At 35.4% G+C, this 24,226-nt stretch overlaps 1 protein-coding gene across 2 annotated transcripts in view; it reads right to left on the bottom strand.

Moving 5' to 3' along the window:
* The window catches only part of LOC121414151 (ribosomal protein S6 kinase alpha-3-like), a 57,130-nt gene extending 37,682 nt beyond the window's left edge, over nucleotides 1-19,448 (bottom strand). Inside the window, exons 1-2 of one of the 2 annotated variants that reach the window (XM_041607223.1) lie at nucleotides 19,257-19,448; nucleotides 18,023-18,070 (exon numbers count right to left, since the gene is read on the bottom strand). In XM_041607223.1, the coding sequence (XP_041463157.1) occupies nucleotides 18,023-18,070; nucleotides 19,257-19,316 (108 nt within the window). In that variant the 5' untranslated portion in view covers nucleotides 19,317-19,448. Of the gene's footprint in view, nucleotides 1-952; nucleotides 1,067-18,022; nucleotides 18,071-19,256 lie in introns of those variants that run through there. The other variant, XM_041607224.1, reaches the window with a different exon arrangement.
* Nucleotides 19,449-24,226: the final 4,778 nt, after the last annotated feature.

Here is a 24,226-nt window from a genome sequence, read left to right as displayed (position 1 = left end):
GAAAATATGGTAGAATGGTGAACCACATAATAGCTTGTACCCCCTCCCCCCCCAAAAAAGTAAACTTCCAATAAAAGAAATACAGTACACCCTAAATTCAGCAATTACAGAGCCCCAGATGTGAAAAACAGCCAATAGAAAGTTACATATTTACTGGTTCCTGACCAAAATAAAATGTCTTGAGTGGTTTTTTTTATATAAAATCTATTTCCCAAGCACAGAATGGGCTCAAAATTTCAGAATAAAATAGATAGCTTTCTGATACCCAGTCACTAATTTAACTAACCCAGGGAGCTCCTGCCCGCTATGCGGGTTATAATCTAACGAGCCTTAAAAACAAAGATTGCAGAGAAGGCACCATCTACGACTTTATAATTTTTTCTAAGAAATAGCCATTGAAAAATATTTCAGTGGCAAATACGCTTCTGTATTAAGTTTGTTATGTTAGATGGGCATTTTAAAGAAACTTGCATACAGGTGTATAATTCAAATGTGGACTTTTTATTTATATAATAGTTGCGATTGAGAGATTGCATAATTCAAGAGGATTGATTTTTATCATAACGTAAATATGACACATTTTTATACAGCTGAAAGATTTTGAAGCATAAAAGTCGGTAAATCTTTATTTGATGAGAGAGTCGAATGCACTACACACCGAAGTGGCGGTTCATGTATGGGACTACATAGTAGGCCTACATACAAATGATTGACCTCGACATTTTAAACATTTCTGTGGTTCATGAATGTGAGGGCGTCCAAAGTGCACACTGCGTTCTGGACCCCTTTCTTTCAAAATAACATAGATAGAATTTAACAGCTAACAATGTTTTCACCTTTTCCACAACGTGTCCCTGTAAATAATATCGGCCATTCCAATGCCCATACATGAACAACAACAACCTTGTAAAGCTCTAGACTGCACACACCAAACAGACATATTTTTACTTACTGTATACATGGCTTATCCACTTTCAAGTACATGTACATCCACCATTGATAATAAACTCACTAATGGCATTTACATGCATCTATGTCACAATAGAGTTAAGTTGTACAGCTCTGGCAGTATTTGCTCTTGAGAATATTCCGGAGAGAGTGTAAGGAGAGAGTAGGATGTAATTCATAATTCCAGGAAACTAGAAATATTTACGACTGAACCAAGGAGTGAGTCAGTGTAGGGTATGATGGTATTTCCCCTCTGACATTCAACAACATTTCTTGTTCTATCTTTCAAAGATATCTCCTGACTAAAACTCTGTGTCAACAAGGATTCAGTTGTGTACAAGGAAGAATTTAATCAGTTTTCCAATGATTTTCATGGATTATGTGTGTGAGATTGCTTATTTATCAAATGACCCTTCTTTCTTCTATTTCTATTTAACTATTCTTCGAGTCTTACTCTGTCTGAAGCCCTTGTGAATGAACTGGTATTATCTTATTATCATCTTTACATGTATGATGTAGCTTCCCATTTTAATTGACAATTCATGACACCACTGGAAAATTAAGGACTGTTGTACTCTCTCTAAAAAAGAGTGAATTTTCACACCATTTTCACCTGCCTTGGAAAGATGTCATGGATCACTCAATTAGTAGTGACATGTTTCAGACAAATTTCACTTCAAAAAGGATGAAATTCACTCAACAACAAGTGAAAAACACTCTTAATTTCATTCTTATTCACTCCCTCTGATGAGTGAATTATGCACTCTATATTTTAAAGACTTCTCAAACTTGGAACATGACAGTAAGGTCATTTTCAATTCGTCATGATAGCAATACTGAGAAACGCTTCCTTCCTCTTTGCAATACCTGTATGAATGTAGAGAAAAATAGTTTTGAATGTAAGAGCTGATTCATATTTTCCGATGTCATCTATTAACAGGATATTCAATGAAAAAGATAACACATATCTTGCACAAACAGTGTAAACCTACAAAAAATTATATATCTTTTTTTATCTGATCCTCTTCCTTTTAATGTAAAGCAAATGTAACACTGCCAAATAATCAAGAAATATCTCAGGGGAACCTAGGAGTCCATGAATTAGTTTCAGGAAGTGAACTGCAAAGGTCAACCAGCAAAAAATTGATTTGAATGAAAAGAGAAAAATCAATCTAGAATAACACTGAAATTGATCAAAATCAGAGGCACAATGAAAAAGTTATGACATGTGCAGTATTAATAGATTCTTAGATCCCCTAAAACAATTAATACAGGTATGCACAAAATAGTGATATGCAAATTTAAGAGAGTTGATGATGTCACTCACTATTTCTTTTGTGTTTCACTGTTTGAGTTATCCCTTTTTTTATATATTTGACAAGGGGACTCTTCATCAAGTCAATAAAACCATGGAAATTCCACATACATGTATGCAGGCAGAAATCAAACTTTGATTCAAACATAGTACTAGTAATGTCAATAAAATCAAAATATTTCATACCGGGGGGGGGGGGAACTTCCATTGACGAGTGGATACCATGCGTGACCATGAGGTTCCAAAAAGCTTTTCCATGTTCTGAAAATGCACCCCTTAACAAGTATTAGCGTGTGAAACCCTTCCCTTAACAAGTATTGGAAACAAAATGGTAGGCTACCCTTGACAAAGTATTCCCTGAATCGACCCCCCTAAACAAGTACAACGATAACTTAATTGTTATGTCACGGGCGTGATCACTGACGTCAGCTTTACCTTTACTTTCATTGGGTTTAGTACTATCCCACAAACCTCGCTCAAATCGGACCCTAAACACGTTGTGTTGGGGCAAAAAGTATTTTAGTCTTTCTATACCCTTGCAAATTGAACCGTAAACACATAGTTTTCCTAGAGAAATATCTATACCCTGTTTTCTTTTTTTTAGTGTTTTTGAAACCCTTATTACGTTGCATAGGTAACATGCCCTATCTTGAAAAAAAGAATCATTTTTTGTGTTTTTTCGGTCACGCATGGTATCCACTCATCAATGGAAGTGCCCCCTGGATTTCATATTGTCCTCTGTTTTACGACAAACAGACTACATGTACATTTACTGTAAACGGATGTGCTCCATCAATTCCCCACCAAAGGTTGTTCTCTCCTCCAGGTTTTGTCAGGAGGAAATTTCTTGGTGAACATTCAGTTTTCATACAAGATTGGAGGGGGATTCCCCCAAGACACTGGGAATTCCCCTCTCTTCATGCAGAGTGACAAATGTGAGCACAGGGTTACTTACTTTTCGCACGCACCTACATGTACTCCGGGCCAGCCACAAAGTCCTTGTTTCACTCATTTGTGAAAGATTCAGTTCGGGAGTGTAGAATATTTGGCTTATTTGCAAATTTCTATTACTGCTAAATAATTCATAAGTATCAATTTTAGCTGTAGTATACACTCCTTGTTGTAAGAAGAAGATCGGCAATAAATTGCAAATTTGCAGTTGATTGCAAGACATATGATTGATGATTAGGGGACCCAAAACAAGATTTCCAAACTTTAACATTTAAGTTTTTTGCAATGCCCCATAAGATTCTATCTTGGACTCAAGAACGATCAAACAAAGCATCCAAGGGCAGAAAATCAGCTCGTCTCTTGGCTCAAGCTAATGTAAACTCAGCCATATTGCAGTGTAAAGGCCGAACACATGAAAGTCACTTTGCCAGTTTGCCTAATAGGAGGCAGATTGAAGCATGGTTTACAGTGCATTTGACAATGCCAATGGAAATTGGCCTCGAGCCTACAAAAATGCTGAACACTTATCTGATGACTTGATACTACGTATTCCAGGGGGGGGCTACTAGAATTATAACATGATACTAATGTGCCACACCAAAGTAAAAAAATGGGGGTATCCGGAACGGCTCTTGAATCAATCGATTACTAAAAATGCAATGACCGCATCATATGACTTCGCACCGATCGAGCTCACTTCCCCGACCTCACTTCCCCGACCGGCTAAGTAGTTCATGATGGGCGCACACTGGAACAAGAAACCACAAATTTGAGGGTCTCTGGAACAGGGAAAAATAGGAATTTCTGCGGCTTTCTAAATTGGTGATTCTCTGGAACGCAAATTTAGGCTGAAAATGGGGGTCTCAATCGCAGCACATACGTATCATACAACCCCACGGTACATATTACAACTTGAGTGCATCATTTCCATTCAGTATACTCAAATTACTTCAATTGGTTTCCATGCACAGAACGTGTAATGTAGAGACAAATGTCCATGTCTTTGCTTGCATCTCTATCTAAGAAGTGAGATTTTGGTGCATTTTGGTTTGGACATCTCTGACAATACAGTATATTCTAGTATTAATTATGCTCATGTCTGTCAGTTACATGGGAGTATATTTCTGGTGAGCATTCAAAAACTATAATCCCAGCTTTGCCTGGCTGCCAATGAGCCGTATCAGGGGCAGCATTTCAAGGAATAAATTCCTGTCATGTCAGGCACCGAATTACCTCACCTGGGTTGAGTGTGGAAAATGAACTGTACATCAACAAGGCTAGATCCTATGACACATCAGCCAATGGTGTGAGTACTTTACCATGTTGAAATATTATTAAAAACAGATGAAAAATTAAAGCCTTACCAAAGAATCCTGAACATTCTGATCTACAAAGTCTCAAGACATTAATACATAAAATGCACAGAGATAAAACACAAGATAAACTTTCTAGTCCTAGGCGATAGAATTTTTAGAAGACAATTGATTGGAAAATATTGACTACAAGCAATGCACCTACAGTGTAGAAGGGTAACCTGTATCAAACATATTCTGTACAATTTTGAACCACCAACTATTAAACTCAGAAATGCATATATGGGACTTAACTTCAATATCACGACCAATCCTTTTAGCTTTTTGTTTTATATCTAATGCGAAAGAATATGGAGAGAATTCAGTTCCAGGACCTTTTAAACCTGTTCTTTGTCAGCAACATAAAAATATAAAGCCAAAATGCTAATTATGCAACAACAACAACAAAAGTTTGTTCACTGTAACCAAACCAACCTTTGTAAATTCTGCAGATTTTTAATTTTTCATTCAAATTTGACACCCCCCCCAAAAAAAATAAATAAATAAAAACTATAAGTAAATAAGTGGAATGCCTCTGGCCGTCTCACCTGCATCATGCGGTTCAATATAGCAGCAGTGCTCACTTTGAATACTACTCTAACTCGCACAAGATGTTCAGTGATACATGGTTACTCTTATTTCCCTTTTTAATGAACTAGACCAATAAACTTACAGAGATATGATGGTTATTCAACAAAAAAACCCAACATGGCCATGGTCAAGTTCACTGACCTTACATGACTTTTGACCTTGATCATGTGACCTGAAACTCAAACAGGATGTTCAGTGATACTTGATTACTCTTATGTACAAGTTTCATGAATCAGATCCATAAACTTTCAAAGTAATGATGGTAATTCAACAGATACACCCAATTCGGCCAAAGTTCATTGACCTTTGACCTTGGTCATGTGACCTGAAACGCGCACAGGATGTTCAGTGATACTTGATTACTCTAATGTCCAAGTTTAATGAACTAGACCAATAAACTTTCAAAGTTATGATGGTAATTCAACAGATACCCCCGATTCGGCCAAAGTTCATTGACCCTAAATGACCTTTGACCTTAATCATGAGACCTGAAACTTGCACAAAATTTTCAGTGATGCTTGATTACTATTATGTCCAAGTTTCATGAATCAGATCCATAAACTTTCAAAGTTATGATGGGAATTCAACAGATATCCCCAATTCGGCCAAAGTTCATTGACCCTAAATGACCTTTGACCTTGGTCATGTGACGTGAAACTCATGCAGGATGTTCAGTGATACTTGATTAACCTTATGTCCAAGTTTCATGAACTAAGTCCATATATTTTCTAAGTTATGATGACATTTCAAAAACTTAACCTCAGGTTAAGATTTCGATGTTGATTCCTCCAACATGGTCTAAGTTCATTGACCCTAAATGACCTTTGACCTTGGTCATGTGACATGAAACTCTAATAGGATGTTCAGTACTACTTGATTAACCTTATAGTTATGGCCAAGTTTTATTAACTAGGTCCATATACTTTCTAAGTTATGATGTCATTTCAAAAACTTAACCTCAAGTTAAGATTTGATGTTGACGCCGCCGCCGCCGTCGGAAAAGCGGCGCCTATAGTCTCACTTTGCTTCGCAGGTGAGACAAAAAATGTACAGACCAATCCTAATTTTCATTGTTTTGCCTACTTTTGTTTTCACTGGTGATTGGTCCTGTAAACATCATCCATAACGATGATGGGGGGGGGGACCCTGACCAGCTGACCCATATTTTTTTACCTCAGATACTGGCCATACTGCATATAAACATGTTTTTTAAGGCTTTACTTTCACCTTTCCCTTTAAAATGGGAACTCAAAAATTCCAACTATACCTGTATTCATTACCTGGGTCAACAGGACATGTGTCATAGGATAGCCTTGTAGTAATGAATGATCCAACATCATGCTCCTAAAGGCAATTTCATTTTATGGAGTATATATTATTCCCTTCCTTGACCCCAAAATGGATCAATGAGTTTTGCATAGGTTTACATTTTTCCCTAAAATGCTATGCCATGGGTTGCTCAGTTACTTTATAAGCTGTTATTTTAGCGAAAAGAATTGTTTGCAAGTCATGGGGGTCCCGATATTTTTGCGGGTTGTTGAATTCGCGATCAGAATATGTACCAAACACTTCCACAGAATTTCAGAGAAGCTAAAATAGTGCAAAACATGTGCAAAAATATGCTCCTCAAAACTCTCATGGTGACGCGTCTTTTCTACATAAATATGTCCCTGTAAGTAATAATACAAAGGGTGAATAAAATGGCTTAAATTTCACTTTTTTTACCTTTAGATCTGAAAATTCATCATGTCACAGTTTGATCTGTAAAAGTAATCTTTAGCAGTTGTATTTTGTTCATTGATTGGTTCATTTAAGTTGGTTTCAGTGGAAAAATGTTGAATTTTGTGAACAAAATCTTACATCTTCAAAACCTTTGGTCATGTGACTTTTGAATATTAATGAGTATGCAAATAGCTGCCAATGTACGTGTGTACATGTATAGAGTCAATCAGATGACAATAAAATCAAATTATTTCATGGAAACTATTTTGCAATGTTGCAGCGAGTGAATAAATATATGTAAGGGAATAATTCAGGCTCTGATTTTGTTTTAAAAAATAAACAAGTGAAATTCTAGCTCCTTGAATAACTAACCATACTTTTTCTACCTTAATTTTTGTACATATATACATGTACTGTAGGTGCTTATCTCCATTTTTGGATGTTTACAATAGCAAAGCTTTGCTGTTGGGAACATTGGTACCATTACTAAATGTGTCGAATTTTAAATTTCTGGCCAATCAGCAATTTGCGAAATCCGTGAATATAAAAGCTTCTACTAAATACAGTATTTCAAATGCTTTTTCTTCCCGTTTTTTGTTGTTGCATTTTTTCTTATTTCTGTACGTTTATTTCATAATTATGATTTATTTTCTCGCTATTTTTTATTTTTCCCCCAGACTTCATTCTCTGTCATCATAAATAAATATGGGAGACATTCAAGTTCAGAAGAAAAAATTCCTAGCATGTACATGTACTCTTGAAAGAAAATATCATTTTTGATGTAGGCATAATAATTGAAATATACACCAATATCTATTAAAATATCCTCTCTAATATCAAATAAATATGAGCCACAATCCAGTGCTGAGAACTACTGTGTTTCCTCAAGTATATTTGATACTTCCAACATTTGGTGTACATGTATGTACATGTTAATGGAATGAAATAAAAAATGAATTGTAAATTTACTGTGTATCTGTAAAATTATTTTCATGTAGGCTTATAGTATGTTTATCTTGTATATTGTCTGTTCCTATCACACTAAAAGAGGCCAAAAAAAAATTTTCCGGGGCTACTTTTCAAATCAACTGCCTAAATCAGTGACTTTGGATAAGCCTTAACATGGCAGAGAAAGGAGAAAGGGTATTTTCCAGGGTCCTTTTTTTTATTTCAAGGGCTCTTTGGGGCATTTCGGGGACAAAATCACCCAAAGCCCCAGCGTAATTTTTTTTACCCTGATACTACTAGTAAATTACGAATATTCTCAGAATAATTAACCAAACATGTACAAGCACAGATCAACACACTTCAATCTTGTTGTGTACAGGAAAGGTCACACATTTGTCACAAAATTCGTCTATAGATTCTGGTCCATGTTATCAGAAGCTCATGGTTCTTTAAAAAAAGGGAGGAAAACATTATTTGTGACATGATTTTGAAGACTTTACCCCATATCACATACATACAGCACATGTGATGTATCACCTTTTTTAATATTCCTTCATGGACTTAATATATTCTTATATCTTTCATTTTAAACCTGACAAGGAAATTCAAACTTGAAAATGAATAATATTCAGGTTTACTAAAACCGAAGATAGGCTTTAAAAAAACCTCTTCTTCCTGATCTTCCTGTTTTTGCTCTTGTCTATGGTTTATCTTCCGGTATATCCTACCATTGTATTTCACTTACTTCCTGCGTCGGCGTGAGACTTGTCTATTTGCCACAACCCTATTCACACGATAGAAAATTAATGCTACATAACATAGTGCTTTATAACACTGTTTGTTTCAAGCACTCTACTTTGCAATTATTGTTACTCCGGTCATCAGATCCTGGCATGCCCGCACACAATGCATGCACTTTCTTCACTCCCTGGGGAGCATTCTAAAAAGAGTTCAAGACTTAATCGCTAGGCATACTACATAGCTACATGTACATGTAGGCATACAATGATGAGTTTACTTCAAAATGCAGCTCTACAGATACACTTTTGGTAGATGAAAATATTTGCGTTATCTGTCAGGTTGTTTGTCCTCCATCTTTGGAAAAAGATGGCATTGTGAAATAAAGTCACTATGTCCAAAACTTATGAAGTCAAGAATCAAGAAAATGCCACATTACAGAGGTAATCTATATGTTAATACTTCTCCCTCCAAATATATCCTGGATAGAGTACTTTATTACAAATACCATTGGGCTATAAACAGTTTAAATAATAAATGGCAATTAAAAAAGAAGTATGAAAGATAGCCCTAAACAGATATGATTGATGCTTTCCCTGAAAGACTTCACAACATTTCCGACAACATTGGCAAAGTTAATTGCAGTTCAATTACATGATGGACTTTTGGTTCTATAATTTATGACAAAAAATCACAGATACAGACTTTGCTCTTGTACATGTACATTAAATGCAAAATAAGCAGGAAATGAAGTAATCTATAGATTATAGAACATACCAGTAGTTTCAAACAACAAAATAGGGAACTATTACGAAAATTCCAATTCAGAACCCAATTTCACAATTTAATCTGATCTAAATACATCTGCATTCTGCACCCTTCCTATTCATCTTTGCATATACACATGTAGATTGTAAAATCACATCATTTATAGTGCCTTTACATACATGTTCATCTAGAAACTATACATGTACTTGTAGGAACCAACATACTGTACATGTATTCACAGACAATGAGACAAGTAACATTACATGGCTCATTATCAGAAGAAAACTCAATCTGAATAATTTTGAAAACAATTTATTCAGTTGGTTTGGTACTTTACCTCTGCTGTATTGGTGGCATTTGTCTAGTCATTTGGAATGTTATCTTATTGTCATGTGCTGAACTTTGATCACCGGGTATTTGAAAGAATAAGACCCACCTAAATGTAAAACATATAGCCCGCCTCCAGTATGACCAGGGAAATCTGTACATGTTTAAAGAACATGTATGACTGATTTTTTTGTAGTCATCCCTTATTCTAGTAGCAGTTCTTCAAAGAATAAGAGCTGCAGTCATTTGAAAGAGGGAGCAAAGTGACATTTAGTGGTTTTTCCTCCCCCCCCCAAAAAAAAAGCAAAAAAAAATTGATGCAGGGCTCTAAAAATCAACAAATTACATAAAGGAATTCAAGTAAAAATGTACCCACAAGTATTGAAGTCCAAGTATATATTGGCATTTGATTTTGGGTTTTCATTAATATAATAAAGGCAAAATAATTACCAAATCCTGAAATTGGCAAACTATTGTACATTGCCTACTAAGCTTGTTGTACGCAAGCAAATGAGAGGCTGAATGTCAAACATTCGTACCACTGCACAGTTCAGGAAAAGGTGACGTCAGTCATGTCACTATAAAAATATGATTCAATGCATTGCATGCACGTAGATTACCAGAGCACACTGATACCAGACGACCAGAACACATTGGTACCAGATTACCAGAGCACATTGGTGTACTTGCTACCAGACCAGTGCAAACTGGTACCAGATTACCAGAGCACATTGACACCAGATTACCAAAGCATATTGGTACCGACTACAAGGACGAATTGGCGCCAGCAGCGTTCTCGCCAGGATTTTTCTTACGCGTGTCGCAAACCCGCCGATTCGGTGGTGGCCGATTTTACACGTGATGTTTTGATTTTCACATGTGCTTTGATGATTTGATCCCGGTAAAGTCAAGTTTCATTGCCAATCCGCGAAGTTCACTGTAATATTGTTCTAATCGGCGGCGCACACCAATACCTAACTTAGAGTTGACATCGGCAAAATGTTGAAATGTTGAGTTGCTGTTTATCTAAAAATGTATGGGTCTTTTTGTCCGGAAATGTTTTAAAGTGTTTTGAGCTGTATTGACTTAAAATATATTTGAAATACCTTTCGTTATGGAGTCCCGTTCTCCGAGAAGAAATATAAATCACGCATCTATCAGGACATGTTTTAACATTGTTTTGAGGTGCTTGAGTTGAAATATATTTGATATGCCTTTCGTTACGGACTCCCGTTCTCCAAGAGTAAATATAAATCACGCATTTTTCTGACAACCGCGGGAAAGAAAAATAAAAGAAAATAGAAGTCACAAATATCTCAGATTAATGAACGATCTATTAGGAATGTTTTAAAATTGTTTTGAGGTCCTAACGAGTTAAAATATATTTTATATACCTTTCGCTATGAACTCTCTAAGAATAAAAATCACACATTTATTCTGACAACAGCGGAATTGAAAATAAAAGAACAGAAGTCACAAACATCTAAGTTTAATGAACGATCTATCGGGACATGTTTTAACATTGTTTTGAGGTGTTAATGAATTAAAATATATTTGATATATCTTTCAGTACGGACTCCCGTTCTCCGAGAGGAAATATAAATCACGCATCTATCAGAACATGTTTTAACATTGTTTTGAGGTGTTTGAGATGCCTTTCGTTATATATGGACTCCCGTTCTCCAAAAATAAATATAAATCACGCATTTTTCTGACAACCGCGGGAAAGAAAATAAGACAAATTAGAAGTCACAAACATCTCAACGATCGATTAGGTATGTTTTAAAATTGTTTTGAGGTCCTAACGAGTTAAAATATATTTCATATACCTTTCGTTTTGAACTCTCAGAAATAAAATTCACACATTTATTCTGACAACAGCGGAAATGAAAATGAAAGAATAGAAGTCACAAACATCTAAGATTAATGAACGATCTATCTCAGGACATGTTTTAACATTGTTTTAAGGTGTTGATGAATCAAAATATATTTGATATATCTTTCAGTACGGACTCCCGTTCCCCGAAAGGAAATATAAATCACGCATCTATCAGGACATGTTTTAACATTGTTTTGAGGTGTTTGAGTTAAAATATATTTGATATGCCTTTTGTTATGTACTCCCGTTTTCCAAAAATAAATATAAATCACGCATTTTTCTGACAACCGCGGGAAAGAAAATAAAACAAAATAGAAGTCACAAAAATCTCAGATTAATGAACGATCGATTAGGTATGTTTTAAAATTGTTTTGATGTCCTTACGAGTTACATGTAAGATATATGTTATATACCTTTCGTTTTGAACTCTCTAAGAAATAAAAATCACACATGTATATGACAACAGCGGAATTAAAATAAAAGAACAGAAGTCACAAACATCTAAGATTAATGTACGATCTATCTCAGGACATGTTTTAAGGTGTTGATGAATTAAAATATATCTGATATACCTTTCGGTATGGACTCCCGTTCTCCGAGAAGAAATATAAAACACGCAATTTTCTGACAACAGCGGGAAAGAAAATAAGACAAGATAGAAGTCACAAACATCTCAACGATCGATTAGGTATGTTTTAAAATTGTTTTGAGGTCCTAACGAGTTTAAATATATTTTATATACCTTTCGCTTTGAACTCTCTCAGAAATAAATTCATACATTTATTCTGACAACAGCGGAAATGAAAACAAAAGAACAGAAGTCACAAACATCTAAGATTAATGAACGATCTATCTCAGGACATGTTTTAACATTGTTTTGAGGTGTTGATGAATCAAAATATATTTATTATATCTTTCAGTACGGACTCCCGTTCCCCGAAAGGAAATATAAATCACGCATCTATCAGGACATGTTTTAACATTGTTTTGATGTGTTGATGAATTAAAATATATTTAATATACCTTTCGGTACAGACTCCCGTTCTCCAAAAATAAATATAAATCACGCATTTTTCTGACAACCGCGGGAAAGAAAATAAAACGAAATAGAAGTCACAAAAATGTCAGATTAATGAACGATCCATTAGGAATGTTTTAAAAAATTTTGAGGTCCTAACGAGTTAAAATATATTTTATATACCTTTAGGCTTTTGCTATGAACTCTTTAAGAAATAAAAAAATGAAGCTACAGCCAAAGCAAGTGATACCTCCTTCGTCATATAAGGTACATTGCGTAATACCTTGGGTGAAGCAGCTGGGCTAGATCTGTCATCAGGACACTCGACAACAAATTTAGATAATCTGCCAAGATTTGCTGAACCATTAAATCAGGTAAACATGAGGTGAAAATCGTTTCTCTTGGGTATCATTTGGGCAGCCACTGAGGTCATTTTAAAACATGAGCCATGAGAGCGATTGCTTTGTGTAGTGACGGACATTTCATTGATTTTTTTTTTCAATCAGCGACTATACAAATAAAAAAAAATTATACAAATTCTAATAACTTTTAAAGTCTTTGATGGATTTTCGTAAAACTTTCATCAATGCTTATCATTATGTTTAAGTTCTGCTATGTTTACAATAAACTTTTTGTCAGGGTGAACTCCCGCTTTAATATTTGGTCACTTGAAAATGACACCTACGTATCACGAACGTGTTTTCAGTAAGTTAATTTTCAGTTGGGAAATATTGGAAATATACAAAATCACTTATTCATTTTTACCATGCTTTATTTTTTTCAGGTTGAGACTTCGAAAATGTGTTGACCATTTTCATCATTTTGCAATTCAAATTCCCTTTAGAGAGATGTTGCAAAGTCTTAGGCATATTTCTGATCTGTACGATGCAGGATCTAGGGGCGGGGGAGTTGGCATGACATATCGATTAAAAATACCTAAACATCGATCTCACGCCACCCCCCCCCCTAGAACATCAATCAATAGAACTGTACACACATGTGAAAAACAATACAAGAAATTATAGTCTGTTTTAGATGAAAGAATGAAAAATAAATGGTGAATCCAGCAATTAGCTGTCATACAAATAACATTAACATCTCGCTCCCTGGATCTCGCTTTTTTCCTTTCACAAAATCATCCACATGTATATCGCAAACCGTTTTAACATTCTTTCACATTTTCTAATATCAAGAATTAATTTCTTGATGTCAAGTATTAATTTCTTGATATTAAGAATTCATTTCTGATTTTGAGGGTCAATGTATTGCAAGAAATCATTCTGATTTTCAATCAGAAATTCTTGATATCAAGAAATTAATTCTTGATATCAAGATCTTCATTTTCATTTCTGATTTTGTGCACGCATCAATATATTGCAAGAAATCATTCTGATTTTTATTCACAAATGAATTATTGATATCAAGAAATTAATTCTTGATATCAAGGTCTTCATTTTCATTTCTGATTTCGTGCATCAATATATTGCAAGAAATCATTCTGATTTTTATTCACAAATTAATTATTGATATCAAGAAATTAATTCTTGATATCAAGGTCTTCATTTTCATTTCTGATTTCGTGCATCAATATATTGCAAGAAATAATTCTGATTTTTATTCAGAAATTAATTCTTGATATCAAGAAATGAATTCTTGATATCAAGAAAATCATTCTGATATTTATTCAGGAATCAATTCTTGATATCAAGAATTCATTTTCATTTCTGATTTCGAGCGTCAATGTATTGCAAAAAATCAATCTGATTTTTTTAAAGAAATGAATTCTTGATATCCAGAAATTATTTTTTTGTATCAAGAAATGAATTCTTGATATCACAAGAAATGAATCTTTGATATCAAGAATTCATTTCTGAATTCGATCGTCAATTTATTGCAAAAAAATCATTCTGATTATTAATCAGTAATGAATTCTTGATATCAAGTTAGAAATTAATTCTTGATATAAAAATAAATGTTTTTTGGTATCAAGAATTAATTTCTTGATATCAAGAAATCGTTTTATGATATCAAGAAATGAGTTCTTGATATCAAGAAATGAATTCAAGAAATTAATTCTTGATATCAATAAATCTAATAATTTTTGATATCAGAAAATGTTAAAATAGCTTGCCATACGCACGTCGACGTACGGTCGCTGGCCGGCCAAGCCTATTACAGTTCATACATCCAAGAATTTCAACAATTATTTCGTTGTTACATGACAGCAGAAATTGAGAATGAACGTTAAGAATATACTTAGCAAGTAATTACCAGGAAAATTATATGGAACAATTCATTTTAAAATCAAAATTTCTTGAAAGTTATCAGAATACGGTATCATGTAAAAATGAAAAGTTACGTCGCATCGCGGACAATTCAGTTCCAAACATAGCGTGCAGGTCCGGCTCTGGCTCAGCTAGCTACCCGCGCCAGCGGGCTGGCAAAGCTAGCGTGGCTGGGTGGCTGGATGTGTAAATGCGCCAGTGTCTATGCATGGATATTATCCGGTCAAGTGATAAGATCGTAGTTTGTCTGTTGCCGAAATGATTCTGAAACATTCTATATTTTTGAGGATTGATGATGAATGATGCAACAATTATTTTCGATGATTTTCCCTCACTTTTTATAATTTTTTTTTTGCCCGTGTCGCTCACTTTTTGCGCGTGACGCACCAGGAGCTTGTGGAATTTGCGTGTGTCGCATGCGACGCGTGTGTTCTACACTGGCGAGAACGTTGGGCGCCAGACTACCAGAGCACATTGGTAGATGACCAGAATGCATTGGTACCAGACTATCAGAACACATTGGTAGTGGTACCAGAAAACCAGAACACATTGGTACCAGACTACCAGAGCACATTGGTACCATACATGTACTTGCTACCAGACCAGTGCAAACTGGTACCATATTACCAGAGCACATTGACACCAGATTACCAAAGCATATTGGTACCAGACTACATGTACAAGGACGAATTGGCGCCAGACTACCAGAGCACATTGGTAGACGACCAGAATGCATTAGTACTAGAATATCAGAGCACATTGGTAGTGGTATCAGAAAACCAGAACACATTGGTACCAGACTACCAGAGCACATAGGTAGACGACCAGATCACAGTATCCCAGACGACCAGAATGCATTGGAACCAGACGACCAGAGCACATTGATAGTGGTACCAGAATACCAGAACACATTGGTACCAGACTACCAGAGTGCATTGGTAGTGGTACCAGACTACCAGAGCACATTGATAGTGGTACCAGACTACCAGAACACATTGGTACTGGTACCAGACTACCAGAGCACATTGATAGTGGTACCAGACTACCAGTGCGCACATTGGTAGTGGTGCCAGAATACCAGAACACATTGGTAGTGGTACCAGAATACCCGCACACATTGGTACCAGACTCCCAGGGTGCATTGGTAGTGGTACCACACTACCAGAGCACATTGATAGTGGTACCAGACTACCAGAACAAATTGGTACCAGACTACCAGAGCACATTGGTAGTGGTACCAGACTACCAGAGCATATTGATAGTGGTACCAGATTACCAGAGCACATTGATAGTGGTACCAGACTACCAGAGCATATAGATAGTGGTACCAGACTACCAGAGCACATTGATAGTGGTACCAGACTACCAGAACAAATTGGTACCAGACTACCAGAGCACATTGATAGTGGTACCAGACTACCAGAACAAATTGGTACCAGACTACCAGAGCACATTGATAGTGGTACCAGAATACCAGAACACATTGGTACCAGACTCGCAGGGCGCATTGGTAGTGGTACCAGACTACCAGAGCACATTGATGGTACCAGACTACCAGAGCACATTGGTTGTGGTACCAGAATACCAGAACACATTGGTACCACACTACCAGAGCACATTGGTAGTGATACCAGACTACCAGAGCATATTGGTATCAGATTACCACTACCAGAACACATAAAGCATACTACCAGAGCATACTGGGACCAGACACCAGTGCACACTGGTATTATACTCACAGGGAACATTGGTACCAGATTTAGTGCATTTTAGCATCAAACTTCATTTACCACGCATATTGGTTCCCAGACCACCAGTACAACATAGTTCGAGACACATGGATTTTGACCAGTACCAGTGTACAGATTATCGGTGCACAATGCATTGTTGTTAGACCACTTGGGGATATATTGGTATCACACTACAAGTGGATGAAGAAAAATATTTTCATCCCTCCTCCTTCTCTGTCTATATATAGACTGTGGCTGCACATTGCTAGAATGGAGAATGTCATATATGTAAATAAGTGCTCGCAAGCCAGAATCAAATGGCTGTCTCTGAAGAATATTTTTAGCACTCTACTCTTCTTTTATATATTTTTTGAGGGGATTGAATTGAAATTACCCATCTTTATTGCTGATAAATATAAATTAGTTTTTTTTTATTGGCTGAATAACAAAGAAAAAAATCACTCTTTTTAATCTTCATCAATATCTGCCACAACCAAACCTATTGCACACAACAACCTCATTGACCAACAGACAAAAAAACTTTGTGACATCAAATGATAAAAGGTGAATAATCAAGTCACATTACACTATTAAGGAGAGTGACTAAGTATGGTTCAGAACAAACCTAAGCAACAGATGAAGTTGAAGAAAAACACGCCAAGGCAAATTTATGTCAACAAGAACAAGGAGAGCAGGAAAAAGAACACAAATGACCAAAAAAGAAGTACTATAGCCCCTTTTCTGAACTATGGTTCTAACTAGGCCATGGTTTTGTGCTAAAATTATGAAAGCCAAGCATATTAAAAAATAAACAAGCATTTTATACTCTATTGCTTTGCAGCATTACTTTTCGATTGTTACAGAAAAAAGTATTGTAGCTACATGTTTCTCTGCCAAACTATTCAACTGTTTGAGTATCATAATAAGCTGTACTGGCTGCACAGAAACGTTGTTAGCGATAACAGAGACCTCAGTTACAACTCGGTAATGTCGCAGCGATGCCTCATGTCACAACACGCTATCTACATCTTGGACCGTTTGACCTCACAATTTGAAAGATGTAACTGGGCCTACTGTTTGTGCTCTGCTAGCATTTTAGGCCGAGTGCAATGGATTGAACAGAGCCTGAAGATAGATTCCATAATGAACTCATGTTCATCCATCATTAGTATATATTGTATATCTATAAACCACAAATTCAAAACAGAAGTCAAAAATAAGGTCCAATTTGTTCCTGAATTGTAAACAGAAGAAACGAGGCTAAAGACAAATACATGTTATTTGTTCTCTGTTTATTCCAGATTTATTTTCGTACATATCTTGATTTATTTGTTGATATAAGTCTTGAATGGAATTAAATATCAGGAACAACTGTGTTTGAGGAGAAAATTGATATCTACACTTATACAAAAAAAAACATACTACTACCTAAAAAAATTAGAGTACTTACAGGCCCATGGCTATTGCTGTCATCCAACATTTCTTCATGACTTTTCCCCTGCGAAGAAAAAACAGTGACATCATGAGCTTCTATAAAATAATGCAGTCATAAAGTAACATTCAGGATTTTACAGATTACAATCATTTGCCAACGTTCCTTAACCAATTTGGGTCTTGTACTCTTAAAAGTCTCTCTAATTTGACTCTGATGGCTTTAATATAAAGGGGGGGCTATGTCCATGATATCTGGCATTTTAAATGAAGTTTTAGTCATACAAGTAGGCCTATCGTTCCTTATCAGTAGAGGCGCACAGCCAATTTGGGACACTGTCTCCCATGCAGGAGATTATCTCCAATATCAGAGACATTTGTAAAGAATTCGGGTATCCGATTTCGAGACAGTCTCCAGTTTGGGAGACCATGAAATTTCCATTGTTTGCATTTGTGGCAAAAGGACTACAATGACGGTAAATGGAAATGTAATAAGCAGATCCCTCAAGAAAAATTACCCTTTTTCACCGTCTACTTTTATTCATTTTTTTTATTCACCTTTTGTTTTTATAATATTTTTGTTATCATCCACATGCAAAACAATTGGGCTTCTGACCTCAGTGAGACAAAATTCTGCTGGGAAAAAATATGTTTCTTGTTGATGAATTTGTTTCTATTGTCTTTTTGTACACATGTGCCAAATCTCAAAAAAGATTGAGCAAAATGCACAATTTTCTTGGGGAAATGTAAGAAGTTGAGTATGAACTAATTCAGTAGTCGAGTTTAGGCCTTATATTAACTAAACAGAGTCACAGGGCATTGGCCTAGGCTTAATCCTGGATGAAATACAGATTTTTGGTTACAGAGGTATCAACAAGATTACTGTAAATAAGTCAGTGTAACGTTTCTCAATTTCCCGTCAAATTTTATTTAATGATTCTGGAGGCAAAAGCAAGTTAATTAGTCTAATTCCATAACCATGACATGATTACTGGAGCATGCAATTCTAGGTCACAATCCTCAAATTTAAAGATCTGTCACTAAATAATGAGGCAAACAACAGAAATGGCAATGTCAACGTACATGTAGTGCCACGGTGCCACCTCAGCTGTTCCGGTGCCATATATCGCGACGGAAGCAGCCAGCCAGTAGCAAGGAGGCCAAACTGGCCTCCAACATTGTTACATTGGTAGGCCATCCCGATTCACGATTTACTTTTTAAAACTGATAATGATATGCCTATTTATATTTACCTCTGCTAATTGTTTTACTGGCACTTTTTGCCAGGGGTCCGCTAGCTGGTGCAGCGGCATCTTTGAGTGAAGTCCAAGGAAAATTTTGGGAGATTTCAATTGCTTCCAGGAAGAAACCAGTTATTGGAAGAGTCCCCCTATATCGCCAATACCAATTCCGCGATCCGGTATTGGTGTTTTACGCTATTGTCAATGCAATATGGACGATATATAGCACAACTTGAAACTCAGATGGCGCTACTCCGCTAAATAGTAGCTTCTGTGGTAGGAATTTTTCACCTCTTCCAAAAAAGTAGATAATTGTTTTGCATGTCTCTTTTGGATAGCAGTGGGGGACGAGGAGATAAGGGATAAACGACAGAGTCAAACACCTACCCAAGTGGCGTAAAGATGGGGGACTTGGGTGCCCCTCAAACAATCAAATAAATAAATAAATGAAAACTGAAAAAAATAATAATAATGATAATAATTTACTCTGAATCCCTTTTAGACGGCGAATCATTTTCAATAAAAGCTAATTCTATTGGTATACAAATCACTTAATAATTCAGCCCCAAAATATTTTTCTTATTGCTTAGAAATTTATGTCCCAGGCAGAAGAACTAGATCTTCTCCGAAGATCCACATATTCAACTAAACGAAAATGGACTGGAGATAGAACCTTTACTGTTGCATCCTCAATGGACCAAAATTACCAAGTGAATCATTCAAGTAGTCTGTGAAAACTTTTTCTTTTGTTTTAGGCAACTGTTTTCATTTTATAAGTCCATCTTATTGACTATACTCTGTACAGCTAAACAATCAATTATTGTTTTGGCAAGCCCAATCATCAAGTTCCTCCTCACATGCAGCCAGCTAGATCTGGACTTGGTACAGTGGCGTAGACAGGTCCTTAGACCTGGGGGGATGATCCCTAGCTGGGTCATACTTTATATATATATATATATATATATATATATCAATTATATATTAATTAATATATATAATTAATATATATATATATATATAATATAATATAATAATATAATATATATATATTAATATAATATAATATAATATAATATATATCTAATTAATATAATTATATATATAATTAATATATATATATATATATATATATATATATATATATATATATATATATATATATATATATATATAAGTAATATATAGATATAAAGAATGAAGGAGATAACGTACTCGATAAAAACAAAATATCATGGGCCAAAGCAGACGAGTTAAAGATAACAAAATAACACGATCTGCCTCATGGATTATCTCGTGTGTCTTTTAATCACTTTGCTTTCAGCAATAAACAGGGCATCCAGTAATAAACAAACTTCCTTGCACATTTTTCATGGCAGTAATCTTTTGTTTGATTAATGACAATGAGTAAAGATGATCATAAGAGAAATGTCATTTGTCGGATGTCTAGTTATCATCTTGGTCATGACAGTCCTGCTAAACATGATCTAGAATAACTAGTATTCCTTATTTTACTAGTATAGTAGTTTACTCTTTTAAAAGTAGCGATATTGTTAATGATCAAACGAATGAATCAACAACTAAAGGAATAAACAAATAAACAGCCAAATAACTAAAAAAATATCAATTACAATTATAGTAATAGGGGTAAAATAAAAAAAGCTCAACATTATATTTCTTATCCACGTGCAGATATGCGGACACTAAAATGATAAGCACACTCTGTTTAAAATTACCATGATTACAAAGGCTTGATTGAATTAAGTATGGAAATGAAATAAACCTCACCGGGTTGTCGGAAGTAAACTGTATAGGTAGTAACTTGTTATAATTTCGATTCATTTCTTATTATGTACCTTATTATGATGATTATGATAAAAACATAGGTAAGGAAATGTAACAGTTTATAACCTTCAAACCTAGAAGACTGCGCACGTACAGAAATCACTGGTATAAGTAATTCCAAAATACATTGCGCCAAAAATATTGAGTGAAAAAAACCTCGGATATCACTGAGGCCATCCAAAATTTGCACTTTCATTCCAAAATCATTCATTTACTAATTCGCTCCTTAGAGACTGAAAATTTTCACCTTTCCTTTGCAAAGTAGGGGTTGAGGACATGGCCAGCAGGGAAAAGGGTTAGTGTATGTGTATAGGTAATTTCTTATTAATTCGTATGAACAGTGTTAAAGTGTTATGAAAGCAATTGCTCTGAAAGGGAGTGATTAGGCGACACTTTCTTAAATCTGTAATGAAATATTTTGAACTTATCTCCTTTGCAAATACATAATTATTATACGGAAATGTACTTCGTGAATAACGATCCTTAAATGTATATGACGACGCAAGACAGTTGTTCTTACTTAAAACTTGCAAGTTGTAAATGCATATAAGATGATTGACTCTGAATAAAAGTCCAATTTTGATCATGTTTGTCATTGCTGTACGTTATGATTATTACTGCTATTATTATTGATTGATTTTAATTAGCATTCATTGCTTTATTACTGTATAGTTTTGCTTCTTCCCCCACAGAAACCTGGGGGGGATGATTGTACACACCATCCCCCCACCTAAAATTCTGGGGGGGATGCATCCCCCCATCCCCCCGCTATCTACGCCCCTGACTTGGTATATCTAATTATACATGAATATAATATAGCCACCGAGGCAAGTATTAATATGCCCCTCATTTTCATTTGTGGTAGTGACTATCATGACTGTTCGTCAGATTCAAACTTTTTTTTTATTTCCCCCTTTCCTTCTTTGCTTTATTTTTTAATTATTTTTTTTTTTTTTTGGGGGTTGGGCCGGGGAGCTCCAAGTTCTGTAAAAGTGATGTTATAATTGCCGGGGCACCTGCCGACCCCGACGGGGGAGGGGGGGGGGTCATTACGTCACTGAACTTGAAAACACGATTCTACGCCCTAGCAATTAAGTATAACTTATATGTTTGGTCATGGTTTATCAATCTGTGAAGAAATGCATGTCCTAGCTTTTTCCTTTATTCTTATGTAATCTTTTTGGCACTATATTTGCCCGCCCCGGCCCCTTAACTTACACTAGCTTAATGTTTGTAAATTATTCCAAGAAATTTGGATTCCTCTTCATGGAAAACAGGCGAATCAATGTTATGCCATAATACTGCAATAATATTTTTAGCATAAATAAAGGCAAGTCTCTTACAAAGGAAAAAGTGAACGATGAAATATATCGACGTGTGATTACAAATGGAAGAGTTGAAAATTTTAAACAAGAAATTCTGGTCACTGATTGGTCCTTACTTTATAATGTTGATAATGCGGATGAAAGTTACAATCAATTCTTAAGCATATTTAGTAAATTGTATGAATCTCATTTTCCTCTTGTTCGGTTGAGTAGAAAAAAGAAATGCAAGAAACCTTGGATCACTCAAGGACTCCTAAAATCTATTAATCACAAAAATAAGCTCTACTGCACATATATTAGACATAAAAATGAGGTCAATAAAAGGAAATATGTAGACTATAAAAACAGATTGACGAATTTAGTTCGTAAGAGTAAAAAAAGTTATTATGATGATGTCCTTAGAAATACACAGAGGGACATTCGGAAGACCTGGTATCATATTAACGGTTTACTTGGGAGGGGGAAACGTGATCCCATACCAGATGAAATGTACCATGGGGAACAACACCTAAAATCAAACTTGGATAAAGCAGAATATTTTAATAAGTATTTTATTAATTTGCCTAGAAACATAAGCAAAGAAATTCCGCCTGTCTAGACATCCTTTGAAAATCATTTGTCACCCCAGGACTCCATCCTCCTTATTTTTTAGACCAACATCTGCACATGAAATTGTTAACATAGTCTCAGCTTTCAAACCATCTAAGTCCTCAGGCTCAGATGATATTTCACCTAGAATTATAAAAGATTGTATTCATGTTATTGCAGATCCACTTTGTGACATATTTAATAAATCAATGTTTCAAGGGGTGGTTCCTAACAAGTTAAAAATAGCAAAAGTGGTCCCAGTTTTCAAAAAGAATGATCGCAAATGCATTGAGAATTATAGGCCAATTGCATTGTTGCCAATATTCTCAAAGATTCTAGAGAAAATAGTTTACAAAAGGTTGAATGAATTTTTGCTTATTAATAAAACTATTATCCCTCAGCAATTTGGATTCCGTAAAAATTGCTCCACCAGTATGGGTGTTTTAAATTTAATCAATACAATAGTCAGTGCAATTGATGGTGGGAAGTATTGCCTTGGTATATTTTTAGACTTGTCAAAAGCTTTTGACACAATATATTGACCACAAAATTCTCTTGAAAAAACTTGTACATTATGGCGTGCGAGGTACAGCCTTAAATTGGTTTAAAAGTTACCTGGAAAATAGATTACAATTTGTTACTGTTAATGGTACTAAGTCACAATCAGGTAATGTAAAATATGGTGTACCACAGGGATCTGTTCTTGGCCCATTGTTATTTTTGATCTACATTAATGACACCATAAATTCGTCTCAATTATTTACATATTCTCTTTTTGCTGACGATACTTGTTTATTATATTCTCATAAGAATATTCACACTCTAATGCAAACAGTTAATACTGAATTTTGCATGGTTTTGCTGCCGAACAAATTGTTATTAAATACTGGTAAAACACAATATGTATAATATAAGGTTATCCCTGATGGTGTTAATCATTTAGTTGTTGGTGGTCAACAGATAAGCTGCAGTCAACATATGCAGTTCCTCGGTGTTACGGTTGCTGAATTTTTATCATGGAAAAATCACCTTGTGTCTCGGAGAGTTGGAGTAATATCCAAACTTCGGTTTTTCCTCCCCCAGCAGACCCTAGTTACTCTATACAATGCTATTGTCATGCCTCATCTCATGTACTGCAATATTGCTTGGGGGCACCAGTGGCGGATCCAGAGGGGGGCGCCCCGGGCGCGCGCCCCCCCCCCCCTATTTTCGCCGGATTTTTTTTTT

This window comes from Lytechinus variegatus, chromosome 4, assembly GCF_018143015.1.
Source record: "Lytechinus variegatus isolate NC3 chromosome 4, Lvar_3.0, whole genome shotgun sequence".
Taxonomy (NCBI): domain Eukaryota; kingdom Metazoa; phylum Echinodermata; class Echinoidea; order Temnopleuroida; family Toxopneustidae; genus Lytechinus; species Lytechinus variegatus.
This window is presented reverse-complemented; position numbering and strand designations above follow the sequence as displayed.